This window comes from Polyodon spathula, chromosome 14 (genome assembly GCF_017654505.1).
Source record: "Polyodon spathula isolate WHYD16114869_AA chromosome 14, ASM1765450v1, whole genome shotgun sequence".
Classification (NCBI taxonomy): Eukaryota; Metazoa; Chordata; class Actinopteri; order Acipenseriformes; family Polyodontidae; genus Polyodon; species Polyodon spathula.
The window spans coordinates 3,611,869-3,631,718 of NC_054547.1; the positions used below are offsets into that span (position 1 = coordinate 3,611,869).

Sequence of the window (19,850 nt, forward strand, 5' to 3'; positions counted from 1 at the left end):
GTTACAGTTCTACAATTAATGTTAGGTATATATATATATATATGATAATATATATATATATCCCAAAAGATATATATACATATCTATTAACTTATATAGCAAGGTAGATACATATAAATGGGTTTTAAATCGCTTCGAAGTACACTTTTTCAGCAAGGTAGCAAGAAAGGGTTTTAATATTTGTTTTCCATAATGTTACAAAGCCCATTTAAATATATAACGAACATTTTTAAAAGAATCTATACTGGAATCGAATTGATTTTTTTTCCCTGTGCTTTTAGCTGTTTTTTGTTTGTTTGTTTGTTTTTTTTTATTTTATTTTTTTTTTTTTTAAGAGTTTCCAGCACATCTGATTTGTTTAGAAAACAGACAGGGAAACAAGGAGCAGCTTCTGCATCTCTAATAAACAGGAATTATTCAGAGTTGTTTTTTGAAGGCTGAATGCGCCCACCAACCCTCAGGACAAAGTTTCTACAGCAGCTTTATAGCCAGCTCGAGAAAGCAGGTCACAGATACACTGGGTTGACCAGTGTGCTTGTCATTGCAGGGGTCAAAGCCCTCAAGGTATGGAAAGTCCAAAGAGTAGACCTCTTTCCAACCTTCAACTTGTACCACTGAATAAGAGCAATCATTCAGTTTGAGCTAAGGGTTCAAAGGAGTATGATAAAATCAGAGAACTAGTATCAGCACTACTATACTTTATATAAGAAACGCAATTCTACATGTTTGGACACACTGTACTTAGAAATGTAACTTGTGCACGTGAAAAAATACTTTTCACTTGTTTAGGTGTGTACACATAATTAAATAGGACGTCTACTGTTTATTTGAAATGTTTGTGAATACACAAACCTGCTTTGGCATCAAATTAGACATTTTTACCTGAAGGGCTAAAATTGATCTATGCAATAAGTGTATTATTAAAGACTCCCAAAGGTTTCTACTGTACACCGGTACTGGAAAAAGACCAGAAGGGGTCAAGGCATTAGCAACTGTTACTAATTTTATTTATATCTTTTTTTTTTTTTTTTTTTATTTATTATTTTTATTCTCTTGCATTTTGTCTTCTAACATACCGGCACAGGAGTCCTTTTCACCAGGGATCTCTTGATTTTGAAACACACCATCTCTGTGGGCACAGTCTTCCTCCTGTTTGGTTCTCTTGTTTCCCTGGCCAGCAGGCCTCAGTGATCCGAGCAGCACACCCCTGTGCCCCCCTGCCCTGCTCTGCTCTGTGGGGCTGGGAGGGGAGGGGAGGGGAGGGTCAGTTGGTCTCGTAGGAGGAGAGCAGTGCTGCGTCCACAGGCTCCATGCAGGAAGGGCAGGTGAAGGATCTCATAAGCCAGTCGTCTATACAGTCCATGTGGTAGATGTGCATGCAGGGCAGGAATCGGATGGGGTCTCCGTACACAAAGTCCATCATGCAGATCACACACCTGCAGGGGGAAACCAGCTAGTTAACCCAGCAGAGCACGGTGTCAATGGAAGATTTCAATCTCACAATTATAACAAGGACTGAAATCCATGCAAAAAAGGTAAAGGTTACAGGAGGAAACAGTATATAAAGTTAGTCATTTTACCTATTCAGGGGTACAGTGTATGCTAAATAGATATGTGCCAGACAGGTAGCAAGAGTAAACAAGAGGAGAGAGGATGGCATACTGTTGCTGGCCCCTTGCGTCATAGTGATGTCCATGTGATCGCGATTATTTCCCCAGTGCTATGAATTTGCGGGGGGGGAATGTCACCCTGAGCATGCAAGCCACTGTAGAAACGACAGGTGGTCACATGGATAAGACACCGCCCATGGGCGATATGCCAGCCATACAGTCCATGGTCTGCTGTTAACCCTGCCAAGCTGCAATGTAAGTGCCTGTCGTAACAGACTACTTGTGTAATAATAAGATAAACATAAGATTATATGTGATGTAAAACACAAACACCATGCAGAATGACATCAATTCATGTCTTAACTACAGTACGAATCAGATTTTGAAGTGGTTTAGAAGAGAAAGTGCCCAGTTGAGTTAGATGGGTCTTAAGAAACATTGTAAATAACAATGCAGAGGCAACATAAAAGTAATGATGGACACCTTCCCTGCGTGCGCCACCTTGGATAAAAAGGAACACAGGTACTCACTCTCGGATCTTCTTCTCGGAGCCGTCCCTGCCAGCGTCGTACACCCCCTTGGGGAGGTGCTGGATGAGGCCGATCCTCTGTGCGATCCTCACCTGCTCCTCCTCGGTCAGCTGGGTGGCTAGGCGAGTTTGGCTTGGCGTTGGGTGGTACACCGGCACCTGCACCTGCTCCTGCCAGGGGAGGATATACACCCAGTCAGCACTCAACCCAAACACAGTGCTCCTCTTTATAACAGGACACTCCACAGCAGGAGTGGTGAGTCACAGTCCAGGCGGGCCATTCCACTCCTGGTCTTTGTTCCAGCCCTGTTCTAAATTGTTTAATTGAACCACCACCCAGAACCTGAAGTTGTTAATTATCTAATTTTACCTGTTAAACCTGGAGCGGAACAGCTCTCCAGGACCGTGATTGGACATCCCTGAACTACAGCAACATCAACACATTGAAATGAGACCCTACAGCTCTGAAATACAGTATACTTGAAAAAGGAATGGCGATCAGTAGACATGATACTATGAAAATGAAGACCAATGGTTGGTTGTAAACATGGTAGTGGTTACATTCAACTGGCTTTCATCTTAAATAAGAATGATAGGGCTAATTGGTTACAAACAACAGCAGAACAATAGCCCACACCCTCAGTGAACCTGAACCAGTACCTGCCTTATCTCAATGCACTTATTTCAAACCCTCCACGTCCGAAACTAGAACATGAAAGCGCAGAGCATGAACCACGAGTCTTGTTAAAGTCCAGCTTGGGTGGTTATGTTTGTCACGATGGGCTTTATTAACAGTGTGTCTCATTATCTCTTACTTATTAGAAATATCGGCCTACTCATTACATGCTACAGTCAACACGTTATGTTATGTACATGGTCATTCAGGCACCACTCAAATACAGCAGTATGTTCAACGACAAAAAAATGTTACCCTAATTCAAATAGCAGTGATTTTGATGATCAGTGTGTGTGTGTGTGTGTGTGTGTTTTGGTCAGAACAAGAGGAGGTATGAAATAAAATGTAAGCTTCTTTACCATTAATGTTTTATTGCATACCATTATATACTTTTTTTTTTTTTTTTTTAGCTTATGAATAGTGAGGTTAAATAACCAAATGCAAACTGCGACCCTATTTTTTATACTAAATGGCACTTTCATAAAGATCAGAATAGGCTTTTTATTTTTTCACCACCACAATCTTGGCACTTCCTTCTGAGGGAAGGAATGTTGCATTTTAAAAGAATGCGACAGAATGGTTTAAAATGAGGATATGCTGTTTCATCAATGCAGGGTTTAACGATTTAATGGGAATCTAAAAAAGCAATGACGTTCTGGGGACAAGGAAAAATTGTGGCTAAACAGGGAAGTTTATTATCATTATCAGAGCTGTGCCTGGAGAGTGTGTGTGTCTGCAGAGAGAGAGAGAGGTGTCATTGCATCTGGAGAGAGTGAGAGAATGCACATCTTTGCCATTGTAAATGGGGTGTTCAAGCTGCATGTTGGTATATACATACCAAGTGCTGGGATAAAACATTGCCTGAAATGTATCTGGAACTCTATGACCTACCTAATCCACAGTATACACGGTTAATATGTAACATGTAATAAAAACCTGGAGGCAGCAGGGCTTATACTGTATACTGACATATATAGGGAAGTTGGCTCTTTGAGCAAATTATAAAATGAAATATAAGTTTTGAATGAATACATAATAACTGCACTCTGCTTGGAGATACTGGCACAAGTTAATCTTCCCCCCCTCCCCCCATCTCATGAACCCAACAACCACAAGCACACGCACACACAGAGCCTCAGTGAATGATGCTGTAATTCCCAGATAGCAGATCAGAAATACTGCTAAGCCCTGGATAAAGATTAGCTGGAGCTAGCTTTTACCTTGCACAAACAGAATGTTACATCAGCACTTTTCTGACACAACTCAACATGCCAAAAACTGCCACTAAATTACATGCATTTATTACAGGGCTCAGATTATAGCCCAAGCCAGTTTTCAAATTAGACACAAAGAGGCCACTGCAGCCGTCAGTCCATTTATTTCTGAAAATACATTTCAAAAATGAAATTCTGAGCTGCAGCTTTTGAGAGGGAGTGATCAAGGAATGTTAAATGAACCAACAACCTGATAATATGCACTGGATGAGGCTTTATACTCTGAGTAGCCTAAGCCCTTTACATTGCCTCCTAGTATTTACCCAGCTGTCTGCAAACCCCATCAACAGAGGAATATAAAGAACTAAAAGTGCAACTTTACAACCGCAGCCCACACAGTTAATAAAAAAAAAACAATGCCACGGTGCAGCTACTCAAACGTTTTACTGTAAAACTTGTTCTGATGGACAGGCGAGTGTCAATGACGCTGGCGAAAACTTCCCCTCACACCTCTTCAAGTGAGAGCACGTTCATCCTCAGCTAAACACCCTCTGCCTGCGAGTCAGTCCGGGCCTTTTTCCCCCAAAAAAGAAATAAATAAATAAAAGTGTTGAACCATGTCAGCTTGAATGGTGGGGTCACCTCAGAACAAGGTAGTAGCCACAGATCTCAGTTAGCTATTAAGTAGGACTCGAACCAAGGCCTTCAGAGCTGAATCAGGAAAAACTTGCTACTAGACTGCAAATGCCCCACAGCAAACATGACTCAGCCAATTCCCCTGATCAGCTGATCCATTGCTCAGAGCTGAGCAGACTGCCTATGGAGATGGATGATATAAATAAGGCACTCCCTTCCTGTGCTACACTTTCACTGCTGTGCTGGACAGGTCTGAGCAGACAGTGCAGCCACAAGCTGGTAATCATACACCACTGTGTGTGTAATTACAGCACGCTGGATTTGTAATGCTATGCTGTTACTTGGACCTGGATCACAACAGTTCTCCTTAGTTAATCTCACAGCTATGGAGCTGCTAATCCTTATGAAATGCTACTCCAATGCAGTTTGCTCTTGCAGTGTTTTATTCAAGTTGTTTTAAATGAACAGGTTGATAGTTGGGGTGTTATTTTTCATTTCAATTTCCTAAAAGTTTAAGCTTTAGTATTAAACGTATTTTAAACTTTAACATGTTTTTGCTTATCGCCAATCGGGAAAGCCATCACTTTTTGCAAATTATAGCATGTAACAGATTCACTGTGCCTGCCAAACCCTTGGGATAATAGATAATTTGCCACAATAAAGTACTTTAGTGAATCACAATACTGCCATGTTCAAATAAATCTTCTTTGTACGTTTGCTTACTTGCTTATTGATTGTTATTAAATCTTCTGGTCAATACCCCAAGTGCTGGCAGTGAAGGGCGTGCTGTGGCACACTGTATAGTGGTGATTTCACCTCGCCAATCTCCTTAAGCCTTTCGTGAGGTAACCTTGAGCAATGATGAGAACGCTATGGGCCACTGAGCTCCAGGAAACCAGGTCAACGTTCCATCTGGCACCTTAAAGGATAAGGGTCCTTTTTATTATGGCTTGGAGTCAGAGCTGTAAATAGTTCAAACTACCGTAGAGCTTATATAATGCACTGTGGAAACTGCCGTCTGAATCAGTACAGGAAGGGTATTCCCTCGATGCAAGCTAGCTAGAGTAAACTGCATTATCCAAGTGCTTCTGTCATTTGGCTTATTTACAAATTATATATATTTTTTTAAATTAATAAATAATATATGTGAATGTTTCAACTGTTAAATGCATATGGGCACCGTTAGTACTCAACGAGGGAACTGATGTTTTTAGGTCTGCATTAAAATATGACGGGTGACTGTACACGGCTTAATTAGTCCTTTATGCTCTGCTATTGGACTGTTTTGCATGTGACTCGTTTAGCTAAATATTAAAATGTCCAGTCAGCATGGCATATCTAGATTTGTTGAACAGGGAAGCAATGCATACAGTTTTTTGTTCAAAAACCTTTTTTTGCAGTTGATCTGGTTTTGGTGCTGTGCCTTGAATTATGTTTCTTGTTTAACACTGACTGAAAATAATAATAATATAATAATAATAATAATAATAATAATAATAATAATAATACTAACCCAGGTGTTCAACCACTAGAGCTTCCTCTTGAGTGTATGCGTGTGGGAGAGCGAATAGACTGACTAGATTGTAACCACATTGGAATTGATTAAACCAAAAACAGAAACCAAAAACTAAAAATGAAAGCAGATCCTAGACTGGTTGGTTAAAAACACCAATATCTTCTGTATTTAACCCTGCGGGGGTGTGAACACACATTTTCACTTTTGCTTACTTCTTTCTGGCTAGAAGATTGTATTAACGGAAGTAATCTCTCCACAAGCACAATAGGAACACACTGTAGCTTCTTTTGCCCAGCTTGGAACGCGAGTGTAAAGCTCAGGTGGGTTCCTGTTAGAGTTGGATAGTCTTACAAAATTGTAATTGATTATTCTACTATTCTTTCATTTTGAAATAGATGGAAAACAAAAGTACAACTACCGTAAAACAAATATTGAGTGTAAAATAAACCTGGTGCCTCATCAAATTTCCTTTTATAAAAGAAAGGAGACAAACACTCCACCATACAGTAGAATTTATTTCGTGTCGTTTATGCAATTTCCCTGAATCATGACCACTTGTTTAATTCTGTCTAGGCAGGCCTCTAGCACACAGCAGACAACTGGAGCCGTCAGCTTCCTTCAGACACAAAGCATCCTTATGGCTTTGTCTCCTTGCAGACCCGATTCGTGCCAAGAGCCCTGTAAACTCTTCTGCTGTATCATCCCCTCCCAGTGATGACAGCACTGCAGTGACATCACACACTGTGTACAGGGCATCGCCCGCACTCATGTGTACAGGGCATTGCCCGCACTCATGTTATCACCTATCCTGCAGCTTCCTTTTGTAGAATGAACAAACAGAGCAACAAGCAGACCGCAGCAACGCGCCAGGACAGCCCGACCGACCTGGCTCCTGCTTTCAGCTCAGCGCCACGATACATTCAAACCTGTTTAGAAAACAACAGCACTGATTCCGTATATCTTATTAAAAGAAACACTTGTACCAACTAAGGGTTGAATCATGTCAACTCCGGTAATACAGCTCCCAATCTTGAAGCTGTCTATTTTCATATTTTCGTATCCAACCTCAGTGTCTTGTTTTGGCAGGCAGGGAAGACACACTAATTTCCTGGCCTGATAAGATAACAATAAAAGTGTGAAAGTGTTCTTGCCAGGGAAGGGGAGGAGAATTCTGTCTCGGCCCTTTAAGAGTGACTGTGCATTGGCAGTCTGGAGGGCCTGGATCCAGACTATGAGCTCACTCACAGTAACCTTAGACTGTACCCTGAAAGAAACCAAACAACTCTGTCTCCTCATCCTCCGTGTGGAGTCTGAGCTCCGATATCCAGCCCCTATCCTGTCCTACCATTCAGCACAACAGAGGATCTGTACTGGAAACACACACAGAGGTGCCCAGAACTACAGACACTGATACACAAGCAGTCATTTAGCTGTCTGCATGTGCTGTTGCAAGTTTGTTAAATAACTCGGTAACTCCCAATAGCATAACTCTCCATAGTTTCAGTGAAGAGCTCAAAATAAAACAATAGGTTTAGTACGGAAATTATGGTGAAAGCTATAATAAGAGACAATGGATAGCGTTCCATACAGATGGAAGAGGGATACAGCCAACATACAGCCAAGGAAAAGTATTAAGTAACATATAGCAAAATAAATCCTGTGCTATCCTTCTCCTAGCTTCTTGACAAGACTGAGATGGCAATGTAGTACTTCAGAGCTTCATTTTATTCTTAAGGTTCTTATTATGGTAGACTATGACTATTCCATATTACAAGTAGGCATTCTGTGTTTATATTTTCCCTTTTTTTGCATGTGTGTGTTTATGTTTTAAAAATGTTGAAGATTTTTGGAGATGGCCCAAAATCTGTGTTTATCTGGGTTTTTAATTTCCGAGAAGTGAACCGATGGGTTTGTTTTTGGAGTTTTGATGTGTGGTGGCATCTCCTGTAACAGCACAGATCAGGAATCACAGTGTGCTCTGTAAACTGCACCATCAAGGAAGCAGTCGTCTGCAGTGTTTCAGCACACAATAAAGAATACTGAGGAGCTAATTGTATCTATGTTTATTTTTAGAATACTTAAAATCAGAAACCAACTATAAGATATGTGATCAAATGAGCTTTCATATGTTCTAATTAGATCAGTGTTTATATATATTTTAACGTGGATCGATCAGGAGGAATGAAGATGAACAGCTGACCTCCATTCCCAAACCAATTGCCTCTTTTTACCCACCTCACCTAAACAGCAGATCAGGCTTGTCTCTGCTTGACAAGTTGGGCTTGATGAGGTGAGCTACCCCTGTTTATTTTCCTCTCTATCCTGTGGGAGCACAAAGTCCAATGCCGTGTTCTCTGTGGAACCCCAAGCCTAGACAGGAAACTCCTACCAGCAAGCACCAGATTGCATGACTTGACCTCCTGTATGCAACACCACATTTACCATGTGAGCCAGTGAATCGATTTAAGTGATCTAAAGTCTGGCAGATCTCATTACCACCCTTTGTCAAGGTAACCTCAAGGGGAATTTATTGACCCTCTTATTAACATCAAGTACAATTCATATAACATCTGTCGTCACCCAGCAAAACATACTAATTTTGCTACTTTTTTCACTACTGCCCTGTACAATATTAAGAGTTATGAAAAGCATTCTATTCCTTACTACCTAAAAAAACTGATCATGTGTCTCTTGGAATGTATAGTCTGGAAGAATTTTTGTTTCCGAAGCTAAAATAATAATAAAAAAAAATGACTAGGGCAAGTCTATGAAAGCTGCCAACACAGCATACAGAATGCAAATTGACCAGTTAAAAAAAAAAAAACAGACCGTTTTATATGCAGCACACAACATTTTATCATTATCATCAACTATTTTAAACTGTAAGGAAAATGTTTAGTGGGAAATGAGCTGAGTAAGTAATGCACAGTGTAATTAGATCTCCAACCGCTACAGCGGGGTGCAATTTCTATAGACAGACACAGGAAACTGCATCCTTGTGGTCCTTTAAGCTGCATTACCGTACTGTACTCTAACCAAGACAAGCTGCATTACCGTACTGTACTCTAACCAAGACCAGCTGCATTACTGTACTCTAACCAAGACCAGCTGCATTACTGTACTGTACTCTAACCAAGACAAGCTGCATTACCGTACTGTACTCTAACCAAGACCAGCTGCATTACTGTACTGTACTCTAACCAAGACCAGCTGCATTACCGTGCTGTACTCTAACCAAGACAAGCTGCATTACCGTACTGTACTCTAACCAAGACCAGCTGCATTACCGTACTGTACTCTAACCAAGACCAGCTGCATTACCGTACTGTACTCTAACCAAGACCAGCTGGATTACTGTACTGTACTCTAACCAAGACCAGCTGCATTACTGCACTGCACTCTAACCAAGACCAGCTGCATTACTGTACTGTACTCTAACCAAGACCAGCTGCATTACTGTACTGTACTCTAACCAAGACCAGCTGCATTACCGTACTGTACTCTAACCAAGACCAGCTGGATTACTGTACTCTAACCAAGACCAGCTGCATTACTGCACTGCACTCTAAACAAGACAAGCTGCATTACCATACTGTACTCTAACCAAGACCAGCTGCATTACTGTACTGTACTCTAACCAAGACAAGCTGCATTACCATACTGTACTCTAACCAAGACCAGCTGCATTACTGTACTGTACTCTAACCAAGACCAGCTGCACTACTGCACTGCACTCTAAACAAGACAAGCTGCATTACCATACTGTACTCTAACCAAGACCAGCTGCATTACTGTACTGTACTCTAACCAAGACCAGCTGCATTACTGTACTGTACTCTAACCAAGACCAGCTGCATTATTACTGTACTCTAACCAAGACCAGCTGCATTACCGTACTGTACTCTAACCAAGACCAGCTGGATTACTGTACTGTACTCTAACCAAGACCAGCTGCATTACTGCACTGCACTCTAAACAAGACAAGCTGCATTACCATACTGTACTCTAACCAAGACCAGCTGCATTACTGTACTGTACTCTAACCAAGACAAGCTGCATTACCATACTGTACTCTAACCAAGACCAGCTGCATTACCATACTGTACTCTAACCAAGACAAGCTGCATTACCGTACTGTACTCTAACCAAGACAAGCTGCATTACTGTACTGTACTCTAACCGACAAGCTGCATTACCGTACTGTACTCTAACCAACACAAGCTGCATTACTGTACTGTACTCTAACCAAGACAAGCTGCATTACTGTACTGTACTCTAACCGACAAGCTGCATTACTGTACTCTAACCAAGACAAGCTGCATTACTGTACTGTACTCTAACCAAGACAAGCTGCATTACCCTACTGTACTATTACTGAGTAGGTAATGCACAGTGTAATTAGATCTCCAACCGCTACAGCGGGGTGCAATTTCTATAGACAGACACAGGAAACTGCATCCTTGTGGTCGTTTAAGCTGCATTACTGTACTGTACTCTAACCAAGACCGCTGCATTACTGTACTGTACTCTAACCAAGACCAGCTGCATTACTGTACTGTACTCTAACCAAGACCAGCTGCATTACTGCACTCTAACCGACAAGCTGCATTACTGTACTGTACTCTAACCAAGACAAGCTGCATTACCGTACTGTACTCTAACCAAGACAAGCTGCATTACCATACCGTACTCTAACCGACAAGCTGCATTACTGTACTCTAGCCAAGACAAGCTGCATTACCGTACTGTACTCTAACCAAGACCAGCTGCATTACTGTACTGTACTCTAACCGACAAGCTGCATTACTGTACTGTACTCTAACCAACACAAGCTGCATTACTGTACTCTAACCAAGACAGTTCCCAGCCAATGTAGTTGTTTAGACTGTTCTAGAAAAAGCCATCACACTCCTTTCATCATAGAACATACCAACGGGTAACTGCCCTAGGCCTTATATACTGCACAGTCAATCCCATTTCAATGTCAGTGATGCAGATCAGCTGTATAATACTGTCCACATCCTGTACTCGCCTTAGGCCTGTGCAGGTATATACTGGTACACTGCACTGTACTGTAGAGCTGCGGTCAGAGGTCATACTGGGGAAGTCATACTGGCTGGAATGAACACTGAGCCCATTGACAAACCTTTAACTTTGACACTCTCTAGAATGCTGTGCTCTGTTCCAGCTCAGGTATCTGGGGTGCATTTTTTAAATATTATTATTAAATTTATTTAAAAACGGTTTAATAAAAAATCCTCTCCTGAGACCAGATTGTCCTTAACACAAGTGCCCTGAAAAGCAAAAAAAAAGTTTTAAAAACTTCCAATAATCTTACAGTACAGAAGACGTAGCTACCGGGTCACGTCCTGTCCAGGTCTTTATTCTAACCATGTCACTAAATATTATATTGAGCAGACAAACCCCTGATCAGGTCCTAAAGCACTTCATCATTTCATTATACCTATTAAACCTGTAATGGAACAGACTTCCCATCCTCTGGTACAGTAAATCATCATACACCTTAATACAGTTCAATATGACTGATTTGACGCTATATGTTTAATTAATAGTTATTTTCAGTCCCATAAAGTAAAACAAAAACTTTCATACAAGGCAGATATTTATAATCCTTTAAAATGTGCTTTTAATTCCATTAATTTCTAATGGGATTTTTCCATAACACACTGAGCCACCAGGTGGTTAAATATGGTAATGGCTGTCTGTCTCTCACAGCAGCCTAGTTTTCTCCCGGAAGCAAAACAGAAATTAAAAAAAAAAAAAATTCCTCACCCCCACCCTACATTTTTTTGGACTGAAAACAAAAACAAATACTTTGAAAGACAAATTCTCATTTTGAATCTGTCCTAACACAAAATAAAATGGTGATTACAAAAAGTCAGTTAGTCACCCTACAATGCAACTATGGAAGGAAAGAAATAAAATCCCATCCTATCTGAAGGACACTGCGTGTCCCTGTGAAAAAACTGAATCAGGCTGCGTGACAGAGCTGGCAGGCAGGCAGGCAGGAACCACACAAACCAGGAGAATTGGTTTTAGTGCATGCTTATTTTCCAGCCTTTGGTAGCAGAGCCTGTCATTCTTAACTCCAGTAACAGAACTTGCATCTGTGCTTGGCTGCAGACCAAAACAGTAGCCGTCCCTTTACAGTGAACACACATGGCTAGTTCCTACAGCCTTACACCAAAGTGTTGTATTCCCCCTTTGATCCCTAAACCTGCCAATTGGGGCACATCAATAAACCAGTAACCTTTATTTGGCATATTGACACACATTTATTTTTCTTACTGGGCGATATATGGGAGTACTCTGGACATATTCAGTTTATTGTGTGATAAGCAGCTACAGTAAACACATCAGCTTAAAAGCTTGCAGCAAGAGAATAAACCTTTGACAGCGCAAGCAAGCCTCCCTCTGTCTCAGTGAAACCCGGGTCTCTAACAAGCACAGGCTTTGTTTAATCCCTCCTCTTCCCGTCAGCAAACTGAACTCCAGGCACTTAAACATCCTTCGTGTAGAAAGTGCAGCGCTACTGTCAGGCGGTAACAATGCGGTTGGATAAAATAATAATAATAATAATAATAATAATAATAATAATAATAATAATAATAATAACATTGAAAAAAAAATACATGCAATTAGGGTTCTAATCACAAAACCTGCTTTTGTTTAAATGGTAAATAGACGGCACCTCATGTGACTGATCACGTGATTTGCATGAAATACATTCTGCAATACATAATCATTATCTAATCGGACAGATGTTAGTATGTATTATTTTGGGTCCAATGCTACACAAAGCACGGTCCTAAATGAATGCCTGGGCCATTCTAGCAAACAATTCGTGCCCTCCTGTGTGGCCCTTGGCAGTGTTATCACAGGTGTGCAGGGCTTTTTGCGCAAACACCTGTACTGCAAGGAAAACAACCATGAAAAAAAAAAAAAAATCAAGAGAAAAGCAGGAACAAAACATGCGCAATACAGATTGCAACAAGGGTTGTTGGTTCATACTGTACTTCCTCCATTACCGGGGTGAGGAATCATTTTCACTGCAACGTTCCAGTGTTAAATTTATATTAAAAAAAAAAAAAAAAAAAAAAAAAAAAAAATACCTCATTCCTGTGTTTTTTCACAGCGCACATTACAGAAAATGCAGTAGATATTTATATTTCCTGTAAGCAAATACTTTCGGCTTTAAAGGGTGTCGTTTCCGGTCTCTCCATCACATTCTGTGAAGTATTTGCAGTGACAAAGTAAGCAAGTACCGATAGTCTGTCATCTTAGAAAGGCCTCTTGCTCGCTTCCTTTATTTATTTACTTATTACAACTTGCCGTGGCAATACCAGCCAGGGCATCGACGTGTCGCATTCTGTAAACTTCATCGAAAACAATGCACAGAAAAGACAGGGTTGGGAACGAGACTCCCACTGCATAGCAGTCTGATCCATTCCTGGTTTTACTGTGAGTTTATTAAGAATACACCTCAGCTTCGTATACACTGTGGCTAATCAAGCTTTGCAGTAAAACCTGTAAAAACATTCCCAACTATGGGAGACGATGGTCTGACGGCCAAGTCACAAGTTCAAATCCAGTCGCCTGGGTTAAACAAGAAGGTCAAAATAGGCGCCTACGTAGAAAGCAGACTTAGTCTGAACTGTGAAGAGCGGAGTGTTTAAAGGGGACGTGCAGTATTTCTTCATCATTAAACAGCTCAGGAGTTTCAAAATTACAACGAAACACAAATTTGGGAACGACCTAAAAAGACCTGCAATAACAACACTGTCAATTGATTGGTGGGTAATGTTGCAAGTGTTTGCTTCAGAAATATTTACCTTAATTAGGAGCTGGATTGTTGATTACGTAGTCACATATACACTTTGGGCGTGAACCTAAGGGTAGAATATTCTTGCGACGAATGTTAGAGTTTTAAAAAATGTATCAATTTAAAATAAAAGCAGATAATAGATGTTGGATTGCCAGTATCTTACCTGATATGGCGGCGGTGGCTCTTGGTCTGGGTCCGTCCCGTCACCATAGCTAGCTCTGTCAGACTGGGATTCGTGCAGTAAAGAAATATCGTCCGAGGTCGGAGATTTCAGACAATTGCCCATCTCCTCTTCGGCCCCTCTTGTATATATATATATATATATATATATATATATATATATATATATATATAATATACTTTATTTTTTCTTCGTGAGACAAAACTAATTGGCTCCCCTAAGCATTGCACTGGACCCGATACCCATGGACTGCTCTCTCGCTACTCAATACAAACAAACCATTCTCGCCACAAAGGGATCGGAGAATCAGGCAGCCTAGCTCAGCGAACACATTGGCTATTTGCACACCTACAGTTGCACAGCCCTTTTGTAACACGCCAGCTCTGGTTTTAAGCAAATTCCTCTGTCTTTAGCGTCGATTTTAGTGTTTAATAAGCCGTGTTTTCTTTTTTTTCTCTGCCCGTACACACAATCGCTTACCAGCTGCTGCAGAGTTGGGCAAAACGTCATCGCCTGTGGGTGTTGTACGTCAACAAGGTTACAAACTTTTTTTTATTTTTTTTTTATTTTTATCACCTACAATTTAGAAATCCAAACTTAAAAATAAATCACTATCAACTGTGTCAACAACACGTCTATTGTTTTAATTAGTGTCAAGGCAGTACGGAAGCTGGCAATTCTCAGACCCATTTTGGTATGAATTAAGTGTGTTGGGCTGATTTAGTGGCTTCTGCCCCTTTGAAAATACTATCAAAAAATAAGGTGCTGTACTATCGTGTAATATGTAGAGCAGTATACTACAATAAACGAGGACGCTACTACACTACTGTTCATATGGGTGGATTAAAATGTGCAACAAGGGTATGTATTGATATTTTTTTTAATAATATCTGTATTTTAGGCAAGAAAACCTTTTTTTTTATCGAAGGTAATATTTATAAATGGTATTTGAATTAAAAGAAAAATATTTTGTATTTCTAATGTTTTATTGAATATTTTGAAACATAATACAACAACAACAACAATGTTATATGTATCATTTGATGTCTATAAAAAAAAAAAATCAAGCAAAAAAAAAAAAAAATTAAAAAGGCAATAATAATAAGTTTATATAGCACCTTTCATAGTGGACCATCATGACAAAGCACTTTACACAGGTAAGCTATGAACTGTGCATTATATGCAGAGTCACTTACAATAGGACATTGATTTAACATCTCATCTGCAGGATGGCGCACAAGGAGGTTAAGTGACTTGCTCAGGGGCACACAGCAAGTCAGTGGTGGGATTTGAACTGGTGATTTTGAGGTTACAAGCCCTCAACTTCAACCACTGGACCACACTGCATTTGCAAGTGAAACAACTGGGTCTAACTTGGCCCCCTATTTTGAAAGTTTGGCTTTTTTAATGAAAGCGGTGATGGGTTTTTAATTATCCATATCCAAATACTACAAAATATGGATCTGGACCCAAATGGCTGTCAGAAGAAAGATACAGACTTATGTTTATGATCTTTTATTACTCTCTCTTAATAGCTAATAAAAGCAATTTCACTATCTTATAAAACATCAGGGTCACGGCAATAGCAATGAATTTTCGGATTCCTCATCACTCTCACCCCAAGTGCAGCGTGCAACATGCTCGCAGTGCCGTCCTGAATCTAAGACAGGCCAGTTAATAACAGGGCTATTGGGTGAGGAATGAGCAGACCCACACTGTGAGGCGGTGCTGTCTGACCCACACTGTGAGGCGGTGCTGTCTGACCCACAGTGTGAGGAGGTGCTGTCTGACCCACACTGTGAGGAGGTGCTGTCTGACCCACACTGTGAGGTGGTTCTGTCTGATCTTTTTGCAGTTGCATTGAAGCTCTGCATGTTTGGTGAATTGGCCCTGCAGCTCTTTGCTCCTGGTGGACTGACCGTGCTGGGCCCTGCTCGAGAGACTGGGTCTGAGGTGTTGATGGCTTCAAAATAGATGTGCATCATGTTCATCAGCTTCTCAAAGGTCACAGGACTGGATGATGACCTCAGATGTGGGCTGTGGTCTTTGATTGCCCTATAGGTAGAAAATGATCTTTCAGTAGTCCCTAAGTCGCTTGAACTCCAGGTATCATCAGAGGGCTCTTGCAGCATTGCCTTTCTGACTGTTGACGTCCCTTGAAAACCAGATGGCCCTGCGTCAGTCTTTTTGACTGAAGAGGTTGCTGGCTGTGGAAGAGGTTTGCTTGCTGGAGTATTAGATGATCTTCTGCTTTGTTTTGGGTACTCCTGGTTTTCCAAAAAAAAAAAACAAAGAGAAAATTAAGACACATTCTTTTGTGATGGTAATCATTAGGTCTGTGAGACAGCATGGGATAGATGTAAATACAGTGCTCCACCTTTACTAGGCAGCCCTTTATACTGTGGAACAGGTTAGACGGCTGGTACAGTCAAGGTTCCCGTTTGCCCTATAATGCCATTACACTCATATTCTTGTTTAAGGCGGAACACAAATAGCAGCCTCTTAACTATGGCTCCTGACTATAGCATTATAAAAGGGGAGCACTGTATCACACACACACACACATATATATATATATATATATATATATATATATATATATATATATATATATATATATATATATATATATATATATAATTACAGTACTCTGTGTCAATAAGAGATCCCTCATATGGAAGATTAGTGTTGATGTCTGGTCCTCAAATTAATATAGTTGTCTACATGGCCTAAAGTAACCCATTACTGGCTGCCATGACCTAATAAAATATTCTAGTCTTTCTTAAAACAGCCAAAGGAAAGGAAACATATTCCGAATATTTGATTCCCATTACACGAGAGTAGAAAACTTCATGCTGATTTGAACTCGGCTCTCGCCAAGATAAGCACCAACTAAGACGTAGCTTTGCAGTAAACTAATGTGATCCATCTGCATCTCCATCCATTTGCGTTGTTTTCCATCTGATAATGTAGATATCCTTCTGCCTGGTGTTGATTGCTGAAGTGTAGTGCTGGCTCCAGGGATCAGGTTATTTTGCCTCCCCAGTGCATCAGCACACACAAAACGGCTGCGATGCTGGCTCCGGGGATCAACCACAGTGCAGTCTCCCCAGCTCATCAGCATGACAACTGTCTGGATTGAGCTAAGTTTCTTAAAACAGTCAAAGGAAAGGAAACATATTCAGAATATATTGATGACATAAAGCGTTGGGGAAGATAGATCCAAGTTTGTAAAATACATTCTATATCAGCGTACATTTGCATTTCACAGAGTCCAGTTTGTCGCCTGAACCAAATGACAACAGACACTGAAGCTGACACTCCTTGCTGAAATATCAGGGAGATTCTGTCCTTCATTTCCTCCCAAAATGTAGCAATGGCAGGAAATCTCTGAAATATATATATATATATATATATATATATATATATATATATATATATATATGGGTGCCTGCTTCTCATATAAGCTAATACTCTGTATGTTGGGTGTCTCTTACTGTCTAAGCGACGTTATCTTGTGCAGTTTGAGCGAGAGAACCATGACGTGAAACTCAAACTGTGCATGATTGTTTCTGTTATAATAACAGAGACCCTACACATAACATATTCACTTTTTATATATCACACAAACTAAGACTGTACTCAGGAACTATTTTTAAACTGTGTTTGTTTTTTTTAATTCAGAATTGTGCTGCTTGCATCACGGGTTGACCGCTATATTATTTCATTTGGGTTCTTTTTTTGGCTGTCAGAAGAAAGATAAAGACTTAAGTTTATGATATTTTATATCTCTCTTAATAGCTAATAGCTAAGGCATAACCTTGTGTGTAGTCTTTCAAATTCAATATCTTATAAAACATCAGGGTCATGGCAATAGCAATTAATTTTCGTATCCCCCATCACTCTCGCCCCACGGGTAGCATGCTATGTGCTCGTAGTGCCATCCTGAATCTAAGACAGGCCAGTTAATGACAGGGCTATTGGGTGAGGAATGCGCAGACCCACACTGTGAGGCGGTGCTGTCTGACCCACACTGTGAGGTGGTGCTGTCTGACCCACACTGTGAGGTGGTGCTGTCTGACCCACACTGTGAGGCGGTGCTGTCTGACCCACAGTGTGAGGCGGTGCTGTCTGACCCACACTGTGAGGCGGTGCTGTCTGACCCACACTGTGAGGCGGTGCTGTCTGACCCACACTGTGAGGCGGTGCTGTCTGACCCACACTGTGAGGTGGTGCTGTCTGACCCACACTGTGAGGCGGTGCTGTCTGACCCACACTGTGAGGTGAGGTGGTGCTGTGCTGTGAGGCGGTCTGACCCACACTGTGAGTTGGTGCTGTCTGACCCACACTGTGAGGTGGTGCTGTCTGACCCACACTGTGAGGCTGGTGCTGTCTGACCCACACTGTGAGGCGGTGCTGTCTGACCCACACTGTGAGGTGGTGCTGTCTGACCCACACTGTGAGGCGGTGCTGTCTGACCCACACTGTGAGGTGGTGCTGTCTGACCCACACTGTGAGGCGGTGCTGTCTGACCCACACTGTGAGGAGGTGCTGTCTGACCCACACTGTGAGGTGGTTCTGTCTGATCTTTTTGCAGTTGCATTGAAGCTCTGCATGTTTGGTGAATTGGCCATGTAGCTCTTTGCTCCTGGTGGACTGACCGTGCTGGGCCCTGCTCGAGAGACTGGGTCTGAGGTGTTGATGGCTTCCAAGTTGATGTGCATCATGTTCATCAGCTTCTCAAAGGTCACAGGACTGGATGATAACCTCAGATGTGGGCTGTGGTCTTCAACCTCCCTCTCGCTGTGCATTTCCCAAAAATCACTGGAAGTTTTTGCAGAATTGTCACTGGCTTTGATTGCCCTATAGGTAGGAATTGTTCTTTCAGTAGTCCCCAAGCCACTTGAACTCCAGTTATCTTCAGAGGGCTCTTGTGGCATTACCTTTCTGACTGTTGACGTCCCATGAAAACCAGATGGCCTGTAAGTTTGCATACCTATAAAAAACAAACACAATACAGTAAAACAGAGTCACACACTTGTTAGAGAATGTGTAACCTTAGTCAAGCATACCTTCAAAACACCCAATTGGAATTCTAAGGTAAAACTTTATAAGTGTTTCGGTTTCTTCAAGTCACATATTCAGACATGAGTTTTTAAACTGCAAAGTGCTACTCCCTTTCTACCGCAGTTTGCTCATGAAAGATCAAGACAACAAGTTGGTTAAAAGGTTTCTTATTAATAATTTTCTTTGTGCTGTATTTAATTTCTCACCTGTTTAACTCTTTCAAGTTAAACAAAGGGGTCTAGGAAAAGTAACTCAATTAAAAAAGGCAAATTTCACAGCAACATGCCAGTTAACCCAATCTTGGGTATGTCCCGGTATAACTCTTACATGTAGTAGTTCTACATTAACATTATAGTTGGGTTGTCTTTTTGTAAATCTACATTGAGTAAATATCACAGTAAACATGGAATCAAGGATTCTAATCAAAACTGAAAGTGCTGGCAGGTTTGTGTACTCAACAGTTTCCCAACATCTCCATGTAAAGAGCTCTATGTACAGGTGTTGCAGTAATTACAATTCAACAGGAAAACATACTTCATTAGAGCAAATCCATTATGTTTCTTATCTGAATTTAT

At 41.0% G+C, this 19,850-nt stretch overlaps 2 protein-coding genes across 2 annotated transcripts; both read right to left on the reverse strand.

The window, feature by feature from the left end:
- Window positions 1-270: 270 nt before the first annotated feature.
- On the reverse strand, window positions 271-14,389 carry LOC121327177 (RING finger protein 11). Its single transcript, XM_041271029.1, has 3 exons — window positions 14,191-14,389; window positions 2,141-2,310; window positions 271-1,436 (listed from the first exon to the last, which is right to left on the reverse strand). The coding sequence occupies exons 1-3, from the start codon at window positions 14,311-14,313 to the stop codon at window positions 1,265-1,267; spliced, it is 465 nt and encodes a 154-aa protein (XP_041126963.1). The 5' UTR covers window positions 14,314-14,389; the 3' UTR covers window positions 271-1,264.
- Window positions 14,390-15,492: 1,103 nt separating this feature from the next.
- Window positions 15,493-19,173, reverse strand: LOC121326386. Its single transcript, XM_041269643.1, has 2 exons — window positions 18,870-19,173; window positions 15,493-16,475 (listed from the first exon to the last, which is right to left on the reverse strand). Exons 1-2 carry the CDS (start codon window positions 19,146-19,148, stop codon window positions 15,783-15,785), a joined length of 972 nt encoding a protein of 323 aa, XP_041125577.1. The 5' UTR covers window positions 19,149-19,173; the 3' UTR covers window positions 15,493-15,782.
- Between the last annotated feature and the right edge of the window lie 677 nt (window positions 19,174-19,850).